The sequence below is a fragment of the Bufo gargarizans genome, chromosome 1 (genome assembly GCF_014858855.1).
Source record: "Bufo gargarizans isolate SCDJY-AF-19 chromosome 1, ASM1485885v1, whole genome shotgun sequence".
NCBI lineage: Eukaryota > Metazoa > Chordata > Amphibia > Anura > Bufonidae > Bufo > Bufo gargarizans.
The window spans coordinates 471,018,233-471,042,805 of record NC_058080.1 but is presented as its reverse complement, the minus strand read 5'-3'; the positions used below and the strand labels follow the sequence as shown (position 1 = coordinate 471,042,805).

Sequence of the window (24,573 nt, the reverse complement as noted above, 5' to 3'; positions counted from 1 at the left end):
ATATTCTGACCCCCATAGCTTTTTTTTATACTTATGTCTACTGAGCTGTTTAGGGGCTCCTTTTTTGCAGGACAAGCCGTAGATTTTATTGATACCATTTTGGAGTGTGCGTGACTTTTTTTTTTAAATCATATTTTATTATATTTTTGATCAAGGCATCTAAAGCCTTTAATTACGGCGATCGGCATTATTGCCAGTCACGAACTTGCCGGCCATGACGCCCACTGCACGTGTGATCGGGCGCCATGTTCACACATCGCTCCAGCACCGTACATGTACGGCGCTGGTAGCGAAAGGGTTAAGAACTATCTACAGCATAAACAAGGAGTCTGGAAGTGATCATATGGCCTCCACAGAGCCTTGATCTCAACATCGAGTCTGTCTGAAATTACATGAAGAGACAGAAGGATTTGAGCAAGCCTGCATCCACAGATTTGTGGTTAGTTCTCCGAGATGTTTAGGACATCTCCTTGTCCCTTTTGTGTTTTTTGTTGTTTGTTTTTTAAGGCAAAAGGGTGGTCACTAGTGATAAGCGAACTTCTGTTTTAAGTTCGGCGTCTAAAGTTCGGCTTCCGGTTAGCGGAGAATCCCGATATGGATTCCGACTTCCGTTGTGGTCCGTGGTAGCGGAATCAATAATCGGCCATTATTGATTCCGCTACCACGGACCACAACGGAAGTCGGAATCCATATCGAGATTCTCCGCTAACCGGAAGCCGAACTTTAGACGCCGAACTTAAAACAGAAGTTCGCTCATCACTAGTGGTCACACCAAATATTGATTTGATTTAAATTTTTATTTTGTTCATTCACTTTGCATGTTGTTCATTGATACAAAATCAATTAGCATTCTTACTTCAGAAAATTTTTCCACACCTGCCAAAAACTTTTGCACAGTACTGTATGTTGCCGCACAAGAAGAGATGTAACTTTTTTTTTTCTGTCCATTTAGTTGTGTGAGGGCTTATTTTTTGTGGGGCAGTTTTTCTTGGTATGGTTTATTAACAACATGGGACTGAGGGTGGGTTCACATCACGTTTTTGCCATCCGTTTAACGTATACGTTAACAGATGCCTCAGATTGATGGCATACAGTGGCAACTGTTCACCATAGAGTTCCACTGTAAAAAAAAAAAAAAGATACATTTTCTTACTGGATACGCTACGTGTGCTACGCTTTTGTATCTTTTTTCCCCAACGTATATGTTGAACAGATGGGAAAAAACGTGATGTGAACCCAGCTTTATAGACTTTTTTGGGGGAGAAAATGGGAAGATTTTTTTATTTTATTTTTTTACTTCTAAATGTAACATTTAGTAAACAGAGGAATTAACAGTGAGATATTATAATACCTGTCACAGTACAACCTAATAAGCATACAGCTGTGGTACACAGGAGGCCTTTATCAGGTACCAAGCTCCCATGGCTATGCATCAACACCCTGCAATTGTGTTGGTGGGGCAGCATGAACTCATCTCTATCTAAGGCTACTTTCGCACTCGCGTTTGGTGCGGATCCATCATGGATCTGCAAAACCCCATCTGTTGACATTACAACAGCATGCATCCGTTCAGAACAGATCCGTTTGTATTATCTTTAACATAGCCAAAACGGATCAGTCTTCAAACATCACTGAAAGTCAATGGGGGACTGATCAGTTTTCTATTGTGCCATATTGTGTCAGTGAAAACGGATCCGTCCCCATTGACTTACATGGTGTGTCAGGACGGATCCGTTTGGCTCAGTTTCGTCAGACTGACGACAAAACGCAAGCAGCGTCTTGATGTCCACTTCCAAAGCGGAATAGAGGCGGAACGGAGCTAAACTGATGCATTCTGAACGGATCCTTATCCATTCAGAATGCATTAACGGCAAAACTGATCCATTTTGGACCGCTTGTGAGAGCCCTGAACGGATCTCACAAACGGAAACCAAAACGCCAGTGTGAAAGTAGCCTAACATGTTGAAGTCCCTATCAACCACAGCAAGAGGAGTTGGGATTAGAGTTTTCTAATCTTGCCCATTACAGCGGGAGCCTAGCTGTCAGTAATGCTCCCATGGTGATCCACAGCACAACTTCTGTGCCCATGGGATCGTCATGATGTATTTGTGCTTCATGGAGGCTTGATGCAAGTCAAACCATGAAGCACAGTTATAACATTATGGCTTAAGGGGTTAACTGAAGAGATCCAGGGAACGTTTAAATCACAGCCTGTGGAAGGTTAGAAACAGAAGGACAGGGAAACTCATCCTCCCACAGTGAGAAAAGCAGCTGCAGCTTCCAGAAAAAACTAAAAACTTCAGAAAGCCTGTTAATGCAGTAACTGACACATAAGGGCAGATTTACTACTCAAAATGCACCAGAAGTCTGCCATAACGTGAACAAAAAAGAAAGAAAATGGGTGAGGCCTAAAAACGATGGTGAAAAGTAAGATAACTAGTAGGTGGCACAAACACTAGGCAGTGTAAAGGTACGCCATGATTTATCTTCCAGCATCAGCCACTTAAATTTAGCTTTGTGTAAGGGCTCTTTTACACGAATGTGTGCAGTCCGGAAATCATGCTGCATTTGGGAGCATGATCCTCCGTTCTGGATACTGCTGGTCTGGCAGGAGCGCTCAGCATTATACTGATTTATAATACTATGTGCCTCCGCTTGACCTTATTTTTACAGAACCATACTGACCTAAAGCGGTCACTAGGATTCTGAAGAAGTAAGGTCAAGCAGAAGCAGATTGTATTATAAAATCAGTATAATGCTGAGCGCTCCTGCCAGACCAGCAGTGTCCAGAACAGAGGATCATGCTCCCAAATGGAGCACGATTTCCGGACTGCACAACCCTTACATTGTCAAAATATTTGACGCTTCGTAAATTCGCCCCATTACCTGACGTGTGTTATGGACCAGGAGTTCAAACTGTCCAGAATACTTCTTTAACAAAACTAATACATAGTAATACCCAAGTAATTTCCATCAGTTTCCAAAGCCATACAACATCTTTTCACTGCTTACCTCTTCGCTAGGATCTTTGATTGTGGTCTTATCATCTGTGCTTGGCACTGGCACTAATCCTCCAAGTTCCACGTGGAACAGAAAGAAAACAAACCCATAGAGTGCGGGGCCTAGACCATTGCATAATCCTCGAATACCAGTTACCATGCCCTGTGCTACACCTGCATTGGTAACAAAACCATAATGTTAGATCAGGTGTCTTAACATAATAACCCTTCTATCACACATGTTTTGTTTACAACAAGAGTACCATAGCATGGAAGCAGTTTGTGAATGTGTGTGTTTTTTTATGGATAATATACAGACACACAATACAGGCAATACAGGCCGTTTCATAACAAAAATGTACCTTGTTGATCCGACTCAGCACAACGGGAAATCAGGGCGCTCACTGCAGGGAACGTGATACTAGACATGGCAGCTACAGCACCAGCTGCCCACATCATCCTGGAAAGTAATTTTAAAACGTGTGAAAAGCGCAAATGAGCAAACTACCCATTCTATATATACACGCCGGGAATAATGAGGACCTACTGCACACTGAGATTGCATGGGGCTTCATTTATTAGTTCTCTGACCTGTCGTCTCTGAAACCAATTAAGAGGTATTCTCATCACAGACATTTATGATTTATTCACAGGGTATGAGATAAATGAGGAGGGACCTGCATCTGTCTCCAGAATGGGGGTCTCGTGTCCCAAATGACACCACGGCTACAGCAAATGGATACGTGGCCATGCGTGTACAGCTTTCTCCATTCACTTCTATGGGAGTTCAAACGTCTGTGTTCAGAATACCTGTATCAGTAAAAACGGTTTTGGCCGATTGTGGAAAAAACTGAAATATCCTAGGAAGTTTCTATTTAATACAGATGACATCGAACAAGCAGAAAAACACTTTCACAAAAAAACCTTGATTCAAATAATTGATGATACATTCCCTTTTGAATGGACCTTCCTGGGAAATTGTATAATTCCTTATAATGCCGCAGACATTCACAAATGCTTGGACCAGACAATCAGCATATATACCGTACTTATTGGTTTCATCCGGACTAGTTAACTGCTTATTTTTCAATTTTTTCTGAATTTGCTGGACTGGTCCTCAGAACCAGTTACTTATTTTCCACACGGTTTACCGTTTCAAGTTTTAATAGGCTTTTGTACAGAGTACATGAACTATCAAACGGGCTAAAGGACAACATTTAGGTATTACGAAAAGGTGGTCCCATCTCAATGGGTCCATTCCTTTATGATGGGGTACACTAGTGCGGCATCCACAGAGCCTTTAGTGTGGATATATCTAGTGTGAACATTGTCCATTACAACCTGGGAGGCTAGTAGAAGACATTGAGGCAAGTAGTAGCAAATGATAACTGTACTTACCATGGCTGTGAACCAAAACCATACCAGGCCAGCTGGAACATCTGGAAACCGAGACCAAGAAGAACAGTATTTTTGTTTCCAATTGAGCGCATAAGAATACTGAGGAACACAGTCTGAAAAATATAAAGTATAGCACAAGGATTTACATCTGGGAGAAGAGTCATCTACCTAAAAGCTTTGGGCTTGATAGCGGATGTATTATTTATGCTCCGTTCACGTGCCATTTGGACTATATTGGGAGTAGACCCGGATATAAACCACAGTACACCCATACAGTAGTACTGGCCACAATGTCCCTGTAAAGGAAACAGCAGTCTGATAAACAGTAGGAAATAGGACACTCTTCCTGGCTTTGATGCTTTCCAAGTGCATGCGCCAAACCTGAATGCACTATAAATATAGCCATAAGTAGGCCAAAAAAATAAAAGGAATGGAATTTTTTTTTTTATAATATGGGTCTAATATTGGTATAAACAAACTTTCAAGGACCTCCAGGTAACCGTGAGGCTGGAAGCAGGCAAGGTAAAATTATCCGCTGCGTGTCTGTAAAGGTAGTTGTGAGTAATGGGCTGTATAGAATATTACATTGACTAAGTAAATATCTGGTAAAAAAAAAAAAATCATACAAGAGATACAGTACAAACGGCACATACCTGAGCCACGATGGACAAAATCCCAACCACCGCTATGAAAGCTGCAATGCTCCCCTGATTAAAGCCTATGATCTGCAACAAAGTACAAAAACGATTACTTCCACATTGTAATACATGAATGGTGGGATGAAAAGAAAAACGTATCTGAACGCACACCACATCATTTTTACTAGTTTATTAGAATCCTTTATTGGGAAAATAACTGCTTGAAATATGAGCCTTTCTATCCTTACCAAACAGTAAAACATTACTGGGGTCAAGGGGTACAAGGACTGTTTTTCATATTCCTTGCGCCACCAGAGGGTGCGCTTAGTTTATCGACGCGGTGCAGGTCTCTGGCTAGCGTAGATTTGATATCCATTTACGCTAGGAAACTAATGCAAGTGTCCAGATGGCCCAACCCACACAATACCTCACCCTGCTGTTAGAAACGCCACATGCGCCTAAATTTAGGCACATGGGTGTTCAAAAATTTGCAAGTGTAGGACTTTTCTTTACAGTTTCAGTTTGTGGTGTGGGGGAAGGGGCATACAAAATGACATTTAAAAGGGGTTGTCCTGCCATATATATTGATGACCTATCGTCAGGATAGGTCATCAATATCTGATCGGCGGGGGTCTGACAGCCCCACATATCAGCTGCTTGAAGCGGCGGCTAAGCTCCATGTGAGCGCTGCTTCCATTTACGCTGTCCGTCATCTCAGAAGTATACTTTAATTACAAGTACTCGCTTCATTCACTTGAATAGAGAGAGTTCTTGTAATTACACTATGCCACCGCTTCAAGGGAGACAACAGGAGAAAGAAGCGCTCACATGGGGCACCACCTTCTCTTCAAACTGGAGATCTGCGGTGGTGCTGGATCCCCACTGATCAGATATTGATGACCTATCCTGGGGATAGGTCATCAAAATAAATGTCAGGAAAACCTCTTGATGGTGTAGCAGGAGGGATTCTAAAATTAGTTTTAAAAAAACCTACCTGCTTGAGATAAAGGAAAAAACTAGAATACTGTCCAGCTTCTGGCAAATAGGAAAAGAAAACGGTGATACAAATGAGAAGAACTCTGGTGTCTTTACCAATCTTTTTCAGGGACTGAAAGAAAAGAAAAATAAGTTTTAGAGTATGAAACATTCAGATGTATCTACTTAAATTAATGGTAGTGTCCAAGATATAAATGTGTGTACAGGAATATGGATCCTGGCAAAAAAAAAACATCTCGTAGAGTGACAATCACAGGGGGTTCCAGATTTGTTCTCTGTGTGACATGATCTCTGCTTGAGCTCAGTGAATAGAAATATTCAGAGTTTACATTCAGAATCTGGAAACCTGTCTTAATGTATGACTTATAATGAACTATGAACATGTGTAAATTGCACATGTTCAAGAGAACCAGGAATTCGCGTCTCCTATGTTGGTACTTGCCAGGCCTAAAAGCTGAAGAACATCTGTGACAAGACGAGGGCAGAAACATTCAGCTTAGACCGCTGTGAATATAGGTCAAATTGAACGTGCTTCTCTGGTTAGATCAAGGAAATTACACATGGCCACATTACCACCCCCATGAGAACGTATGTTTAATAGCACGGGTTTAGGTTGAGTGTTCAGCCTCTGGATGTAAAAACTATGAACGTTTACCTGGAGAATTGAAACACAGTATTGGAAAGTTGAAGTGATGACAATGTTCGTACAGAACTGTGGAAATCATACGTAGGGGCATACTGCAAGTGTTGATGTCAGAGTGCTACCTCTATAAACTGAGCATCGGGATATGTAGCACCAGACAATCAAGAAAGCTGTAACTAGTAGTAAGGGTGGTCCATGCCGGGGGTGTTGCATTCTACCTAAAAGGGTTGACTGTGGCTTAAATATTGATGACCTGCTCTCAGGATAGGTCACTGATATCTGATCATTGGGTTATGACTACCAACACTCCAGCAAGTCACCTATTTAATGGTGCCACAGTGGTTGGACGAGAGATGAAGCCTCTTGGTATACCAAGCACCAGTGATGACCAGTTCGCAGTGTTCGCCCGCGTCACCAGGAGCAGGCAGTTCCAAGAACCGCCCGATGAAGGCCCCCGGTGGCTGTTCTTAGAACTGCCTGCTCCCAGTGAGCGCATTTGTTTCAGACCGGCTCACGGCGCAGGCACAGGTAAGGACTTACCTGTGAGTCGCCGGACTTGTGGTTTAAGATGGCAGGTCGCATGTGTTCGTGGGCGAACACTGCGAACTGGCCATCACTGCCAAGCACAGCGCTGTACATTGTATAGCAGGTCCATCCCATTCACTTGGATGGGACTAAGCTGCACTATGGCCATATGATCAATGTCACAGGCCGACAAAAAATAAAAAATAAATGGTGATTAACGGGGGTGTCTAGAGTCCGAGGATAGGTCATGAATTTTGAAGTACCAGAAAACCCATTTAAGGCTCAATAGCAGCTGTCATCTTAAAAGGGGCTTGTGACCAGACAGATCCCTTAAAAAGGTTTTCTGAGAATTTAATACCAATGACTTACCCTCAGGATAGGTCATTAATATCTGACCGGTAGGGGTCCGACACCCAGGACCCCCGCCGATCAGCTCTCCTTTGAACACTGCGGCCATCTCCCTGCTCACCAAGCAGAGCACCGTACATTGTACAGCAGCTCTACTTGGTATCGCAGCTCAGACCTATTCCCACGTAACTTAGGAAAAGTTGAGAGAAGGCCGCGGCACTACTGCGAGGAGAGGTCGTCAGCATTAAAATCTCAGAAAACCCATTTAAATACATGTGAGAAGATGCTACTTCTCACCTATGCTAGCTAATCTGCATACGGAAAATGCTCCGAATCAGAGCCCCGTAAATTTGGAGAATGCTGTAGGGATGCAATAGTCACCACTGATGTGAATTAGAGACAGTAGTTACAATTTAAGTGAATGTCACCATTCTTTCCATTTTCATCTAAACAGGTCTCTATGTATGTGATGTCAAAGCTGTGCCGAGTGTTCTTCCCTCTCCTTCTGGTGGCGTTACCGGTGAAGGAGGTGGTTCATGGCCAACTGCAGAGAGCCTGCAGTCGGGGAAAGGGAGACTGGCTGCTGGACGGTGAGGAAGACAGCAGATTTGCCTAATAAAATAGATCACGTACTCCTATGTACTACTAAAATACAAAGACTCTCTATGCAGCACCAACATATGTGCTGTGTGCAAGCAGGGGACCCAGTAGCCATCTAACCGGCAGAAAGCTTTGTCTGTAGGAGATTTGAAAAGAACCTGTCACCACAAAACGCAGTGCAATCTGCAGGCAGCACATTACAGCGCAGGAGAAGCTGAGCAGATTGATATAAAGTTTTGTGGGAAAAGATTTAGTAAAATATGTCATTTATACATTTATATATCTGCTCTAACTTCAGTAGTACACAGAGGGGGCGTTATCGTTGATTGACAGCATTCTCTGTGTAAATGTGTATATTGATAGGATGTTATATTGCAATGTTACCACCTCTGTAATGGCAATTACTTTCACTATACTCCAAAATGCCTATCTCCACTTACAATATTGCATAGATCAGTCTTCAGCGAAGACAGACTGCCTGCTCACTGAAAGATCAAGTTTCAGAGAGGTCTATGGAGAGGAAAGGAAAGAGGGAGGGGCTGGTATAGACATGAAGAGAGGCTAATACAGAGACTGCTGCTGGCTAGTAAGTGATTTAGGCCCTTTTTACACGAGCGAGTTATCCAGGCGGGTGCAATGCGTGATGTGAACGCATAGCACCCGCATGAATCCTGACCCATTAATTTCAATGGGTCTGTGTACATGAGCGTTGGCTTTCACGCATCAGTTCTGCGTTGCGTGAAAAACACAGCATGTTCTATATTCTGCGTTTTTCACGCAGCCCTGGACCCACAGAAGTGAATGGGGCTTCAGTGAACAACGCATTTCATCCGGAAGCAAGTGCGGATGCGTTTTTCACTGATTGTTGCCAAGAGATGTTGTTTGTAAACCTCACGCGAGTGAAAAACGCATTGCACCCGCATGGAAAAAACTGAACGCAATCGCAGACAAAACTGACTGAACTTGCTTGCAAAATGGTGCGAGTTTCACGGAATGCACCCTGAACGCATCCGGACCTAATCCGTCACGCTTGTGTGAAAGAGGCTTTACTGTCTTAACTTCACTGCTGGATTTACATCTAAACTGCTTAGTTCTACTGTGTAATGTCCTCCATTACTGCTGCTGCTTCTGAGGACATGCTACAGAGAGCGATCAGAATCTCATTGATCTTCATGTTCTGTATATTGACAGATACGATTCCAGCTTGCCTCCACTTGCCAGTTCAGGAAAAAAAAAATACAGATTGAAGAGGGAATAACTGAATAACTGCTAAATACCAGACAAATCATATAATGGACAGAAACAGTGGTATATAGTATATTCCTCATGTAAACACATGGCAGCTTAAATCTGAAAAATTAGCTGAAACGACTAACACTTTAAAAACCACTTTGTTTTACACTGAAGATACAAGCGCTTCTCCTTACACTACTGACTCTGCATCTCAAAACTTACACATTAGTAGAAGATATAGTAGATATAAAAAGCAAAAGAATCTTACAGAAAATGGGTCGGCTTGTTCCCAGGAAATCTGTGCTCCCCAGAGGTTAGGTCTCATTTTGTCCCTCAGTGATTCTGGCACAACCAATAAAATGAAGCAGATATCCAACAGTGCCACCACAGTAGCCAGAAGAACAACGAGGTTATCACCGTAAAACGTCGAGATGTAAGCGCCAATCGCTGGACTTGTAACCAAACTTGCTGCAAATGTAGCAGAGACCTATGGAAGAAGAAATTGGTAACAGGTCAACCAACAGTCAAGATATCAAACACTCAAAGAACAGTATATAAAACCCAATCCTTCTGCCTGTGTACCTGTGTGCAGCACTTACTGTCAGTGCGGATTGCTGGCAGCACCCCCTTATCTTCTGGGGCTTATTAACTAACCAGAAACAGGATGTGCAGATAGAGGGGAGCAGGGCTGCTAGTGATCACCATTTGCAGCAAGTCAAATTCGTTTTTAGTACAGTATAAGGGCTGGAGCAGGGAGAGGAGAGGCAGGCTGGGAAGCCTTCTTATGCATTTAAGAGGTACTCGTCAAAGTTCAGTAGATGCTGAAGACAGCTTCTCCTTAGGGTACTTTCACACTAGCATTTTTGCTTTCCGGTATTGAGTTCCATCCTAGGAGGTCAATATCAGGAAAAAACTGATCAGTTCTATCCTAATGCATTATGAATAGAGAGCAATCCGTCAGGGCTCTGCAGTTCAATACTGCGTTCGGGCACAGGAGATGATAGTTCTCTGCCCTGCTGCCGATCACCCTCATAGGCTTCAGGCTTAGAAGGCCTGAAGCCTATGAGGTAGTAAATACCCACGCAGGCATGCGTGATAACGTCATCACGGCCAGCGCATGCGTGATGACATAATCACGCCTGCCTGCGCCGGGACACAGTGAAGTGATGTGGCCGTAAACCAGGAGGGGTTGTGGCCTGCATCGTGAACACCGGCGAATATGGGATACAGCCGAGTATTAGTTGTTATTTTTTCACTGCCAACTTGGGGGCCTTTACTAACAGGAAGGATAACGCTGCAGGGGGCATTGGGGACATAATACTGAAGGGGCACTTTGGGGCATTACTCAATGGGAGCACTATGAGGGACATTACTACAGGAGAGGTATTGTGGGGGACATTACTACAGGTGGGACGTTACTACTGGGGAGGCGCTGTGAGGGATATTACTACTGGAGGGGCACTTTGGGGGACATTAATACTGGGGTGCACTCTGGGAGACATAACTGGCAGCATAATTGGGGCACTAGAGGAATTTTTAATACAGGGGACAGTATAGGGGCCATTACTGGTGGCACTGGGGACTTTTAACACTGAGGCCCTATAGGGGGCCTTACCAGGGCATTTTTTTATGGGGCATTACTGGAAGCAATGGGGAAGGAGGGAATGTGTTGATGTAGACTCCTATACGTTTCCTAGTTCTGGCAGGAAGTATGCTGTATGTAGAGCTAGCTCACTACTGTCATCTTCTCCTCCAAGTCTTTTTTAATTATAATTATATGTATTTAAATTTGGCGACTAAAATTTTAATTTGGCGACTACATTTTTCAGTTCAGTAGCCAATGGCTCCAAGGTATTTTTTTTAGTCTGGAGGACTGTCCGTTCAGGATGCATCAGTTCAGTACCTTTTAAGTTTTTTGGCCGGAGAAAATACCACAGCGTGCTGCAGTTTCATCTCCGGCCAAAAATACTGAACACTTACGCTGGGTTCACACCTGAGCGTTTTACAGCGCGTTCCTACGCGCTGTAAAACGCACAACACATGAAAACCAATGCTTCCCTATGGGAATGGTTCTCACCTGGGCGTTTTACAGCGCGTACGATCGCGCGTTTGTGGCCATAGGACACTGCAGTCAATCACACAAACGCGCGTCAAACGCGTGTTTACTATTACAAAAAACGCGCATAAAAACGCGCGACAAAAACGCGCGTTTGAGAAACGCTCAGGTGTGAAAGCAGGGTTAAGGGAATACCGGATCCGGCATTAATTTACATTGAATGCATTAGTGCCGGTTCCGGCAAAACGGATCCGGCTTTCCGGATGACACCGGAGAGACGGATCTGGTATTGCAAGGCATTTGACAAATGCCAGTTTGTGTCCGGATTTCCTGATCCTCTGCCGCAAGGGTGAAAGTACCGTAGCCACGCTCAGTTAGCGTATTACTGAAGATAGATTAAAAATCTTAATGATTCCTAAATAAAGTACATTACAAAAACATTTTGAATCACTATCCCCGCACATTAAAACAAATGAAATGGCAGTTCACTTTAAGAATTTTTCGATGCCATCAAATAAATTAGTGTTTAATTGATCTGAACAAAATCTATATTTGCTTATGGCGTTTGTTCCTATTTTGTCACATACTGTACATTAAAAAATTGTGAAACTGAAGGCAGATGACCACAGAGGCTCAGCAGTCACCTGTCATTTAAGCACATGTCCATCGCCGAGGCCACCGATTTACTGAGTGAAGCGTTTTACAAAAATTAAAAATCATTATTGTCAGGAAATCTCATATACAATGTTGAATTATTGGGATTTTCTGGGTTTTCTATATACATTTTCTTCCATTGACATCACCATTAGAAACTGCCTCTAAGCTTCTACCTCATGACAGGTAAATCTTTGTACATGGAAATCTTGTAAAAGAAAATTTACACAAAGACCTTAACATCCTAAAAGATGCTCCGATATCAATTAAGATAGTCAGATAAGAATCGCATCACGTTTTATTTTACTAGAACGCACATTCTGACACTCACCAATCCATAAGCTGTACTTCTTTCATGTTCTTGTGTTATGTCCGCAACGTAGGCAAAAATCACAGAGAACGTGACTGAAAACGCTCCAGACACTGAAATCATTGCAAAATACCACCTGTAGGGGACAGAAATAGACAGCTATATGTGAATGGAAACTGTCTGCCGATACATGCAGACCTGAGAAACTGAGCCCTGTGATACATACGATATATATTACTACTAAAGCGCCATTCATTCCATATATACAGTACAGACCAAAAGTTTGGACACACCTTCTCATTCAAAGAGTTTTCTTTATTTTCATGACTATGAATTAACACATGAATTAACACAATTATATACATAACAAAAAAGTGTGAAACAACTCAAAATATGTCATATTCTAGGATCTTCAAAATAGCCACCTTTTGCTTTGATTACTGCTTTGCACACTCTTGGCATTCGCTTGATGAGCTTCAAGAGGTAGTCACCTGAAATGGTCTTCCAACAGTCTTGAATGAGTTCCCAGAGATGCTTAGCACTTGTTGACCCTTTTGCCTTCACTCTGCGGTCCAGCTCACCCCAAACTATCTCGATTGGGTTCAGGTCCGGTGACTGTGGAGGCCAGGTCATATGGCGCAGCACCCCATCACTCTCCTTCATGGTCAAATACCCCTTACACAGCCTGGAGGTGTGTTTGTAGTCATTGTCCTGTTGAAAACAAAACGATGGTCCAACTAAACGCAAACCGGATGGAATAGCATACCGCTGCAAGATGCTGTGGTAGCCATGCTGGTTCAGTAGGCCTTCAATTTTGAATAAATCCCCAACAGTGTCACCAGCAAAGCACCCCCACACCTCCTCCTCCTCCATGCTTCACGGTGGGAACCAGGCATGTCCATCCGTTCACCTTTTCTGCGTCGCACAAAGCCACGGTGGTTGGAACCAAAGATCTTAAATTTGGACTCATCAGACCAAAGCACAGATTTCCACTGGTCTAATGTCCATTCCTTGTGTTCTTTAGCCCAAACAAGTCTCTTCTGCTTGTTGCCTGTCCTTAGCAGTGGTTTCCTAGCAGATATTCTACCATGAAGACCTGATTCACACAGTCTCCTCTTAACAGTTGTTCTAGAGATGTGTCTGCTGCTAGAACTCTGTGTGGCATTGACCTGGTCTCTAATCTGAGCTGCTGTTAACCTGCGATTTCTGAGGCTGGTGACTCGGATGAACTTATCCTCCGCAGCAGAGGTGACTCTTGGTTTTCCTTTCCTGGGGCAGGCCGCATGTGAGCCAGTTTCTTTGTAGCGCTTGATGGTTTTTGTGACTGCACTTAGGGACACTTTCAAAGTTTTCCCAATTTTTCGGACTGACTGGCCTTCATTTTTTAAAGTAATGATGGCCACTCGTTTTTCTTTACTTAGCTGCTTTTTTCTTGCCATAATACAAATTCTAACAGTCTATTCAGTAGGACTACCAGCTGTGTATCCACCTGACTTTTCCACAACGCAACTGATGGTCCCAACCCCATTTATAAGGCAATAAATCCCACTTATTAAACCTGACAGGGCACACCTGTGACGTGAAAACCATTTCAGGTGACTACCTCTTGAAGCGCATCAAGAGAATGCCAAGAGTGTGCAAAGCAGTAATCAAAGAAAAAAGGTGGCTACTATGAAGAACCTAGAATATGACATATTTTCAGTTGTTTCATACTTTTTTGTTATGTATATAATTCCACGTGTTAATTCCTAGTTTTGATGCCTTCAGTATGAATCTACAATTTTCATAGTCATGAAAATAAAGAAAACTCTTTGAATGAGAAGGTGTGTCCAAACTTTTGGTCTGTACTGTATATGTATAGATTAATATCATTTGGGGCAGGTTTTCTGAGTAAAAAACTGAAAATCTTGACAGGACTTCCTGGTTGCATCGCAAATGACACTCTCCTGCACACTGATACAGAGAGCTGTCAATCATCCTTTGGGGGTGTGGCAATCAGGACTCTCCGTGTCTCAGGAGTCCTGTCTGCATTTACTCTACTACTTAAGGCTACATGCACATGAGCAGTGTTTGTTTCTGTGTCCGTTCCTTCTTTTTTGCGGATAGGATGCAGACCCATTCATTTCAACGGGTACGGAAAAAAATGCGGACAGCACACTGTGTGCTGTCCGCATCAGTATGTCCGTTCTGTAGCCCTGCAAAAAAAAAAAAAAAAAAAAGTAGAACATGTCCTATTCTTGTCCGTTTTAGGCATTGTTACAATGGATCCGGGGGGAAAAAAAAAAAACAACACATACGGCTGTGTGCATGTAAGGCCAAGTCTTATTCACACCAGTTTTTGGTCAGTTATTTCCATCAGTGATTGTGAGCCAGAACCAGGACTGGAGCCTCCACAGACATAAGGTATAAGGGCTCATGTACACGACAGAGTGCCGGTCGGGCCCGTATTGCTGCCCGCAAAATACGGGCCCCGGACGTTCTGGCACTGCATCACTCCATCAATCCGGAAGGTCGGTGCGGAACGGAGGCACGGAAGCACTACGGAGTGCTTTTGTGGGGTTTCTGTTCCGCACCAAAAAAAAGCAGTGCATGCACTACTTTCTTGCGGTGCGGGCCATCGGATGCAGATTCCATTCAAGTGAAAGGGGCCACGATCTGCATGATCCCGGCCGGCACACCGTCGCGTGCATGATCCCCAAGGGAAAGATCTCCTCCTGTTCTGTGTTTAGAGCCGCACCTGGTTTTGGCTCAAAATCACTGACTGAACACTGACTTTGTGAATGAGGCCTTACTCAGAAATCCTGCTCCAAAACATTTATATACACCTATACATCACAGAGCTAAGCAGACGCACAATTCATGTACTAATGCCATTACACTGCTACAGTAGGTTATACCATTGATGAACTGCCACTATATAAACCGAGAACATACAGTATATAGGGGCATCCACTAAACACATCTCCGGGTCACTTACCATGGGCTTATCCTCATTAAAGGGATAGGTGCACAGGTAAAGAAGACTGTTATGAGCAGGAAAGACTTTCTCCCATAAACATCTGATAAAGCACCAATGAGTGGAGCACACATAAATGACAGGAAGCCCTGAAGAAGAAAACAGCACGCAAATAAATTACAGAAAATAACATTCGCAGAGCTACAAACCTACAAGGATCACAAGTAACGGCGGTCTACAGACTGGTCTTATGAGGACATCTTGGTGGGAAGTCCCCAACTTTTGACTACCTTCCAGAGAGCTTCAAACAAAGCATGTTTATTGACCTGGTGGATCATGGCTATCTATGTATTAGGTCATCACACACAAGATCTGCACTAATTTCCATGCAGATTTATGTACATTTCTGCAGAATATTTGCACAAAAAACAAACAAAAAAAAACGCAATTTCCAACAGCGGATTTGATATGGTTTTGCTGCAGATCTCACCCTTCCATTGAAAAAGGTAAAAATTCACAGCTAAAACCGCAAACATAACTGACGCTTGAAAACCGCAATGCAGGCCAATTTCTGCACGGGACGAAATCATACACTCTGCTGGTACAGTAATATGCTGGGAATCCTCGTGGAAAAACGCACAATCCACAACATGTGCAGGTGGCCTTAGGCTGACAAAATGTATTACACAAGTGATAATCGCCAACAGTTTTCTGTAGCCTCTTAGGGCTCTTTCACACCTGCGTTCTTTTCTTCCGGCATAGAGTTCCGTCGTCGGGGCTCTATGCCAGAAGAATCCTGATCAGTTTTATCCTAATGCATTCTGAATGGAGATAAATCCGTTCAGGATGCATCAGGATGTCTTCAGTTCAGGACCGGAACGTTTTTTGGCCGGAGAAAATACCGCAGCATGCTGCGCTTTTTGCTCCGGTCAAAAATCCTGAACACTTGCCGCAAGGCCGGATCCGGAATTAATGCCCATTGAAACGCATTGATGCGGATCCGGCCTTAAGCTAAACGTCGTTTCGGTGCATTGCCGGATCCGACGTTTAGCTTTTTCTGAATGGTTACCATGGCTGCCGGGACGCTAAAGTCCTGGCAGCCATGGTAAAGTGTAGTGGGGAGCGGGGGAGCAGTATACTTACCGTCCGTGCGGCTCCCGGCGCATGGATGACGTGATCGCATGGATCACGTCATCCATGCGCATGGGGCGCTCTGACGTCATTCTGGAGCGCCCCGGGAGCCGCACGGACTGTAAGTATGCCGCTCCCCCCTACTACTATGGCAACCAGGACTTTAATAGCGTCCTGGCTGCCATAGTAACACTGAATGCATTTTGAAGACGGATCCGTCTTCAAATGCTTTCAGTTCACTTGCGTTTTTCCGGATACGGCGTGTAATTCTGGCAAGTGGAGTACACGCCGGATCTGGACAACGCAAGTGTAAAAGAGGCCTTAGTAAATGCATCCTAGTCACAAAAGATACAAAAAAAATAAAAAATACACATTAAAGCAATGTACCCAGGCTGGAGATTACTTTCTGAACCAGCTCTACTGCAGGTTACATCCCAGAATCTGGCAATGAAAGTGATATGGTAGGATTATATTAAACAGAATTAAATCTTGGATATAGCTGGGATGCAATATTTGGTATGAAAGCTAAAAGGCTGCAGAGGGGGCGCCATGTATCTGGACAGAGGAATTCCTCTGCTTTGGTTGTCCCGCCTGGAGTATCCCATTTGCTTCCAGATGTATACTACGAGGAGCTCTGCTAAAACACGTCACATTCCTATTGGCTCATTTGCATTTTTTAGGTTGTAGAGGCGACACCCAGGGCTTTGCTAATAAAGTGAGGGAAGAGGTGGAGGAAAAGTAGGGTTGTTTCGATACCAAAATTTCGAATCGGTTTCGGTACCATAAAAAAGTATTTGCGATACTCTATACCAAGCGGAAAAAACAAAAACAAAACAAAAATAGCAAAAAAATTAATTCCCATGCATTCCGCATTTTATGGAACCTACGACCCATAATCGAACAGTCCTATCCTATTTTTGGGGGGGACAAGGTGACAAAAAAAAAAAAAAAAGTGAATCGTGCATTTTTTTTTTTACGGCATTCACTGCATAGGAGATTTTTTTTATATTTTAATGGTTTGGATTTTTCGGACGTGGCGATAAGTCATTTATTTATTAATGGTTTATATTTTTATATGTAAAATTGGGAAAGGGGGTGATCTATTTAATATTTTGGCGTTTTTTTTTGTTTGCTTTTTTACAGTTTATTTATTAACTACTTCCCCCTCAGGGGCTAGAACCTGGGATCTTTTAATCCCTTGTCTATTCACCCTGATAGAGCACTATTAGGGTGAATAGGACTTCACACTCTCCCTGCTGCCCTGTGCATAGCACACACAGCAGCAGGGAGCTTACCATGGCAACCAAGGCTTCAGTAGTGTCCTGGCTGCCATGGTAACCGATCGGAGCCCCAGGATTACACTGCTGGGGCTCCGATCAGAGGCTGCCACTGCACCACCAATGAGGAGGAGGGGAGGGGACTCTGTGGCCACTGCCACCAATTATTTTAATACTGTGGAGGAGGCGGAGGGCGCACTACGCCACCAATGTTTTTAATACTGGGGAGCCAATAACGTTTAATATACAAATACAGCCGGCGGCAGAAACACATTGCCGTCACACCCGACCTCTGACAGGGGACTGTGATCCACGGAAATTAACCCCTCAGAGGCAGGGTACCGGAAATGTGTTTCTGCCGCCGCCTGCATATGTAATGTACAGTATTAAACATAGTTATCATTGGTGGCGCAGTGGCCACGGCCCCTTCCCTCCTCCGCGCTCTCAACGGAGGCAGCGGCAGCAGCACCTGGGGAGGGAGAGACTGCTTCCTTCTTCCCTGTGCTGCTGAGAGCGGCGCACTCATGTTCTCTGATACTGGGCTGTGCAGTAGCGCAGCCTAGTATTGTTAAAAGACAAATCCCGGTATCGTATCGATATCGGGCTAAAAGTATCGATTGGGTATCCTCCTCCGCTCAAATACCACCAGGAGTAATTTCTTCTCATACTGGAGATCCCTTGTATAAAACATTCTACCAGGACAAGAGAAACAACTAGTAAAGCTGACAGGGATGGAGGAATTCTGTTCTACTGGCGTCTATCAAAGTTCTTGCGCCTTGCCCACTTAGAGGGTAGTATTTGATCCAATAGTAGTTTATCTGGCTCCTGAAGTGGACTGTGCATGTCTCTCCTCTCGTGTTTTCGTTGCTTGCATTACTTACAGGAATGACATTTCCTCTCACTGAGAAGGACCTGTCCCCTCTCCTGACCCATCTGTTTTCAGCGATACTTTCATTCTCCATGCAATAACATTTTGAAGGATCTTTTCATATAACCATGTTGTGCCTTTTGTCTATAATTCCTATTAGATGTTTAGGAATAAATTGTCAGCAGTCTGCAATAAAGGTCCAACGGGGTGTTACCAGCTGGGGGGGGGGGGGGGCGTCTCTGCACAGTCTGACACCAGAAGCACTGATTGGATAGAGTCAGACTGTGCAGAGACACAGCCTCAACTGGTAACACCCAGCTGGACCTTTATTGCAGACTTGTGACCATTTATAAAGTAGTAATAACAGGAATGGAACAACATTGAGACATAAGTATACATGCTATACTAAAACAGACAAGTCAGGAGAGGTGACCGGTGCTCTTTAAAGTTCAATATTACTAAATACTTTATAGACAGAACCAAGCAATTTAATATCAAATAAAACAGTCACCTAAAATAAATCTATAAAAGCAAACAGAGTGCTGGCAGTGGTTTCAGTTTACACTCAATACAAGAAATGGGAAATTTGGTTTCAATTCTCCAGTATGTGATATTTCACTGGAAAATGGCCAAAGGAACTAGACCAGATGGCATTTTTAGTAACAGCGTGCATATTTAACAAAAGCATTGGATGCAGACAACCAATACCAGCAGCGTACACTAAAAACTAAACCCCCACAAACCCTAGGGGGCATTCATAGAGAAGTACAAAATATCAGTGCTCCCTGGGATCTAACATTTTAAGCACCAGCAGCAAATTACTAAATGTCCTGGCTGCTTGGATATTGGGAGTTGTCCTACCCTGCAATATAGTGAGGGGGGAACCAACTCAGTACTTGGCAGTTTCCTAAAGCTTGTATGAAAGGCACTGCTTATGACACTGGGAGAATCTCAGAGGATAGGATGCAGTACCACAATGAGTGACCACCATCGTGAAACGTGTCTACAGCCTCTAAGCAGATCCATGCAGGCTACACAGGGTTTGTCTGGAGACACACAGGTCTGCTTAGGAGGTACAATGCCACCCATAGACATCTACCTCATCTAGTGTCTGCACTCCATACTATCGGTGATGGTACCCATGGAGGACCCGTCACAGCTATGTACTTACTCTTTCCACAGCAATATCAAATTTAAAACAATTCTGCCAGAAATGAAACTGTTTTGCTGCACATGTGAAAATTGGTGCAAAAGTAAAAGACAAAAATTGCACAAAATGTAAATGTACCTAAAGAAATGTAAGAAGAGACCTTCTAAGCCAATACTACCAAATTCTTACACAATAATAATAATAATAACAGAGCAGACCAGGGCATCAGCCCAATTTATGATGCATCTCAACAGTTCTGAAGCATAGATATGAGATGGGCCAAATAGATTTGATATATGCATAATTTTTGTGACAAAATATTGGTGTAAAACCACCTAAAAAATATTCTATACGAGCTGCAATGCACTGCCGATTCTGAAACCTTCTGTGCCAGAAGTACCGTAACTCACAAATCTGTGCTACAGTAACTAATGTGGGAAGCTTGGGCGGAACATTCGTCCAGGTGCTGCAGGTCCTTACTGGATCCTTGTATTTACTACTTATGTGCTACATGTTTAGATGCTGTTTTTCAGCATCTTTTTGGTTGTAGGATGCATTTAAGTGCGATTTATATCCATGAATGAAGAAAGGGCTCCAGGGACTTGGGGTATTTTCTGACATGTCTTGCCATTTCTACTGAGACTCTTGTTATAATAACGATGTTAAATGTATTAATGAAGTGTGGCATCAGGTTGGTGTTCATACTGGTGTTATAAGCATTTTACAGGACCAGCAATGTTGATGAGTATTTAAGAAATGACCTGACCTGCAGTGTGGATTTTAAATCTGCAGTAAGTCAATTTATGGTGTAGATTTCAGCCTCTGCATTGCATGGGTTGAAATTCACTGCAAAATGTGCAGCAATACCGCAGTAAAGTCTGCAGTGGAAACTCACCCCATATGACCAAGCTATAAACGAAGCAGTAGTTCTGCAGGTTTTAGAAATGGCAGCAAGCTCTAGTTTTTCTCTACCCCCTATTTAATGGGAAAAGCTCAGTTCTAAAAAGACCACTGCATGTAATATCTATGTTACAAATAAAAGCTCATCCTTCAGAGAATTAAGGAGAAAAACAAGTTTTGGTAGGAAATGTCATTTATCAGCAAAATCTGTCATGCCAACTAGAACATATCTGCCGGCAATCCGACTAGAATTTCAGAAGTCATTTCCAATATATTAACGTAAGGGCGTAGACGTAACTGATCATATTTGTGGAAGCCAACTGGCACCTACAATAGCGCCTACTCTCAAGCTGTCACGATATTAAAGGAAAAATTGTGACAAACCGGGGCTGTTACACATGGTGTACTCCTCTCTTCTTACAACTGCCTTATCCTCTTATTAATAGATTGTAATCTTTACTCATGTACAGTAATACAAAGTCACTGTCGTTTAAGATAAGAAACTTTGTGATGTACCTCGTTGGAAGAAAATGCTCCTTTCTCCACTTATCAGCCACATCTGCCATCTCCTGAACCGATTACTGATTGTTTTTAGGTGAAATATCTTCTGTGACTACTGTATAACCATATAAAATTCTAACTTGTAACTTACCGGATTTTTGGCCCTATAAGATGCTGCGGTTTTTATCTCTGGATAAAAAAACTGAACACTTGCCTGAATGTCGGATCTGTCATTTTTTCCCCCATACGAATGTATTGGTGCCGAATCCGGTATTCAAATTGCTGCATTGACGGATCCGGTATTCCCGTCTGCGCATGAGCAGACCTTTAAAAATTTGAAAAATAAATAAAAACGGATCCGGTATTGCAATGCACTTTTCTGACTGATCAGGCATTTCTCAGAGTGATCAGTTTGCCTGATCAGGCAGGCAGTACAGGCAAAGGAACTGCCTGCTGGAACCAAACAACGCAAGTGTGAAAGTACCCTTAGCTGAAGGTTAAATAACATTAAGGGGTGGGGTCTGAGCTGAAGTCTGAATAATACCGGGGGTCTGAGGTGAAGTTTGATTAACAGTGGATCTGATTTGAGGTCCAATTAAAAATATTATTTTTTCTAAATGTCTGCCTCTAAAACCTAACTGCGTCTTATAGGACAAAAAATACAGTAAATAATGCAACCCTGTTCTATAACTGCACTACAGCATGTCATAACATAATGGTTATATGACAATGCAGCCACACAGGGTTAACATCATGTGGTCAGTGGGAAGCAGATGTTCTACATTCCTCTAACAGGACTTTCCCATGTTCACTGTTCCAAAGACAGTTCAGAGGGCCCATCACGCCAACTGCAGCACTGTTATAGCTGTGAAAGAGCACGCTACGGTTTCCAGAACCGATTATACCATAAACTTAGTTCACATAGACTATGAAATGCTCCATAAAATCTGATTACTTTTGTGAACTAGTCAGACATATGACTGAATGTGGGGTAAAAACCTGTTACCTCCTAGAATGTAGGTTGTAGTAAATGCTTTTATTCCAAAAAGTAGCAATGATGGTGAATCGTTTAAAGGATAACCGTCATATTTTCACTCAAAATTCAATTTTCATATATGTTGTTGCTGCTGTGGTGATAATCCATAATCACTAATTATTGTGTTCACATACCACTTGTTTAATAAGATTCCTTCCCGCTCCTCACAAGATTTCTTTCTGACTATCACCTCAAGATGTCCGCCGATGCCCTTACCCTGAGGCTAAGACCTCCCTCCCTAACTACCCAGAATTCATTCGGCTCATCAGGGGAACGCGCAGACTCTCCTTCCCCCCTACCAAACGACTTAAATCACGCCCTCTTCCTCCTGAGAAGTTGATCGGGAATTTTTATCGTGAATATCGGCACTCTCCCGTTCCAACGAGAGTGTGCACGCAGCGTTCGCGACTGCCAACTACTACGTCCTCCGTCTTCTGTATATAGAAGATAGGAGACGGAGGACACCTAGCAATGCTGTTTTCGCCGCACAACTGAAATGCCTGGGGGAGGAAAGAACATGCTACAATTACTAGGCAATTCAATACCTATACAAAAGTATTAACTAGGGAACTAAGGTAAACTTAGACCAATCCAATTATATAAAAAAAAAATCAAATAAATGACAGTTATCCTTTAAGAACGTGTTGTGGTGCTCCTCTATTATACATTGTGGAAATGTACAGATCGACTAATTGGGTGTTACCATCCCCTTACCATACTTTGCTAAGGTCCAGTGTCCACTTGCAGAGCTGCCTAGGGGGGGCCCTCACTACACTGCAAACCGTAGGAAGGCTTATTCGTGAGGATCTGCCGGTGTAAAGGTGCAGCCGGTCACCTGATGAAAAGAGAGACGCTCGTTCATCAGGTAATAGGATCATTGGTGCAGTCACCTAAATCATCGATTCTGTATGGGGACAAGCAATGGCATTAACGATCGCTCCAGGGCTGTGGAGTCGGTAGATAAATGCTCCGACGACTCAGTATTTGATACTTCCGACCCCTCTGTATTTAATATGCAAATGTATTTTATACATTCCAGGAAGGAAAGAAAGGCAACATACAGCTGTTCCACCAAGTTCTTCTAAGAGAGAGAGGTAGCTGCTGCCTTCTCCTTTGTGTGCTGATCTTCTGCTGAAGATAGGGCAGTGGGAGGATCCAGGAATGGGCAGGGGAAGGGGCATTTATTCTAAAACATTGTTTCCCTAGTAGAATCCCATAGTCCTGTTTAAAGTTTAAGCTAACAATCTGAGTTTACAAGTTTTTATAACGTTAGCTGAATGAAAGCAGTTTATCTGATGGTTTACAGCTTCAGACTATCCATTGCCTTCACTTATACAAGTGTCTAGTCCTGCAAAAAACATTTACTTAATCAGTTATCAGTGGGAGGCGAGGTTAACCATGGGCGTTGCGTTCCCTGTAACAGCGGAACACAACACAATGGAAAGTATAAGTATTGCCGCTCCTTAACTGTGTGTTGCCTGCCATATAGTGAAGCATATGAAAAGCATGCTTCTTCATGGTCACTTAACGTGTTCGTTTTGCAGTAAAGTGACGCACTGCATGCATTGGCATTTATTCTTACGGTAGAGAAGTAATTAATTATAACTTTTTGTGAATTGGGACATTTAAACTTGCTTTTTTTATTTTTTATTCCAATTTAAATTTAGTAGGAGTCGGAGTCTGAGTTGGTTCATTTTTGCCGACTCAGACTCCAGGAACTCAAAATGGCCTCCGACTCCATAGCCCTGGAATGAAACTCACCTCTCATCACATACTCTCAGGAATTCTAACTGAGAGGAGACTATAAATATAGTTTTTACCTTTTGGATTGTGGTTATGTGATGTAGAAAGGAGGATTGCTAGCTCTAAAAAAACCTCTTGATGAAGCTCATGCAAAACGTTCATCAAGGTGACTGGGCACACAGCACTTTAACTGTGAGCTCCTACCATCCATATAAGGGCTCTTTTTTGCACCTATGAATATTTCAGTTACCAGTGTTTGTTGGGAGAAAACACATTCAGTGCCGCTTATCATACAGTCCTGATCAAAAGTTTAAGACCACTTGAAAAATGGCAAAAAATCATATGTTACATTGTTGGATCTTAACAAGGTTCCAAGTAGAGCTTCAACATGCAACAAAAAGAAATGAGTGAGACAAAATATTTTTTGAGCATTCAATTAACTGAAAAGAACGATTAAACAGAAACAGGCTGTTTTTCAGCTGATCCAAATTTTAGGACCACATGCCTTTAAAAGGCCAAATCTGTGCAAAGATGTGGATTCATTGTCATTTTCTGTCAGGTAGTCACACGTTGTGATGGCAAAGGCAAAAAAACCTCTCCCTTTTTGAACT

The 24,573-nt window shown here is 42.9% G+C and overlaps 1 protein-coding gene across 1 annotated transcript in view; it reads right to left on the bottom strand.

Moving 5' to 3' along the window:
- The window catches only part of LOC122922718 (hippocampus abundant transcript 1 protein-like), a 71,100-nt gene that overhangs the window by 6,528 nt on the left and 39,999 nt on the right, over nt 1-24,573 (bottom strand). Inside the window, exons 4-11 of the mRNA XM_044273421.1 lie at nt 15,378-15,505; nt 12,422-12,536; nt 9,649-9,867; nt 6,030-6,143; nt 5,051-5,122; nt 4,398-4,510; nt 3,362-3,459; nt 3,013-3,173 (exon numbers count right to left, since the gene is read on the bottom strand). Of these exons, the coding sequence (XP_044129356.1) occupies nt 3,013-3,173; nt 3,362-3,459; nt 4,398-4,510; nt 5,051-5,122; nt 6,030-6,143; nt 9,649-9,867; nt 12,422-12,536; nt 15,378-15,505 (1,020 nt within the window). The remainder of the gene's footprint in view (nt 1-3,012; nt 3,174-3,361; nt 3,460-4,397; nt 4,511-5,050; nt 5,123-6,029; nt 6,144-9,648; nt 9,868-12,421; nt 12,537-15,377; nt 15,506-24,573) is intronic.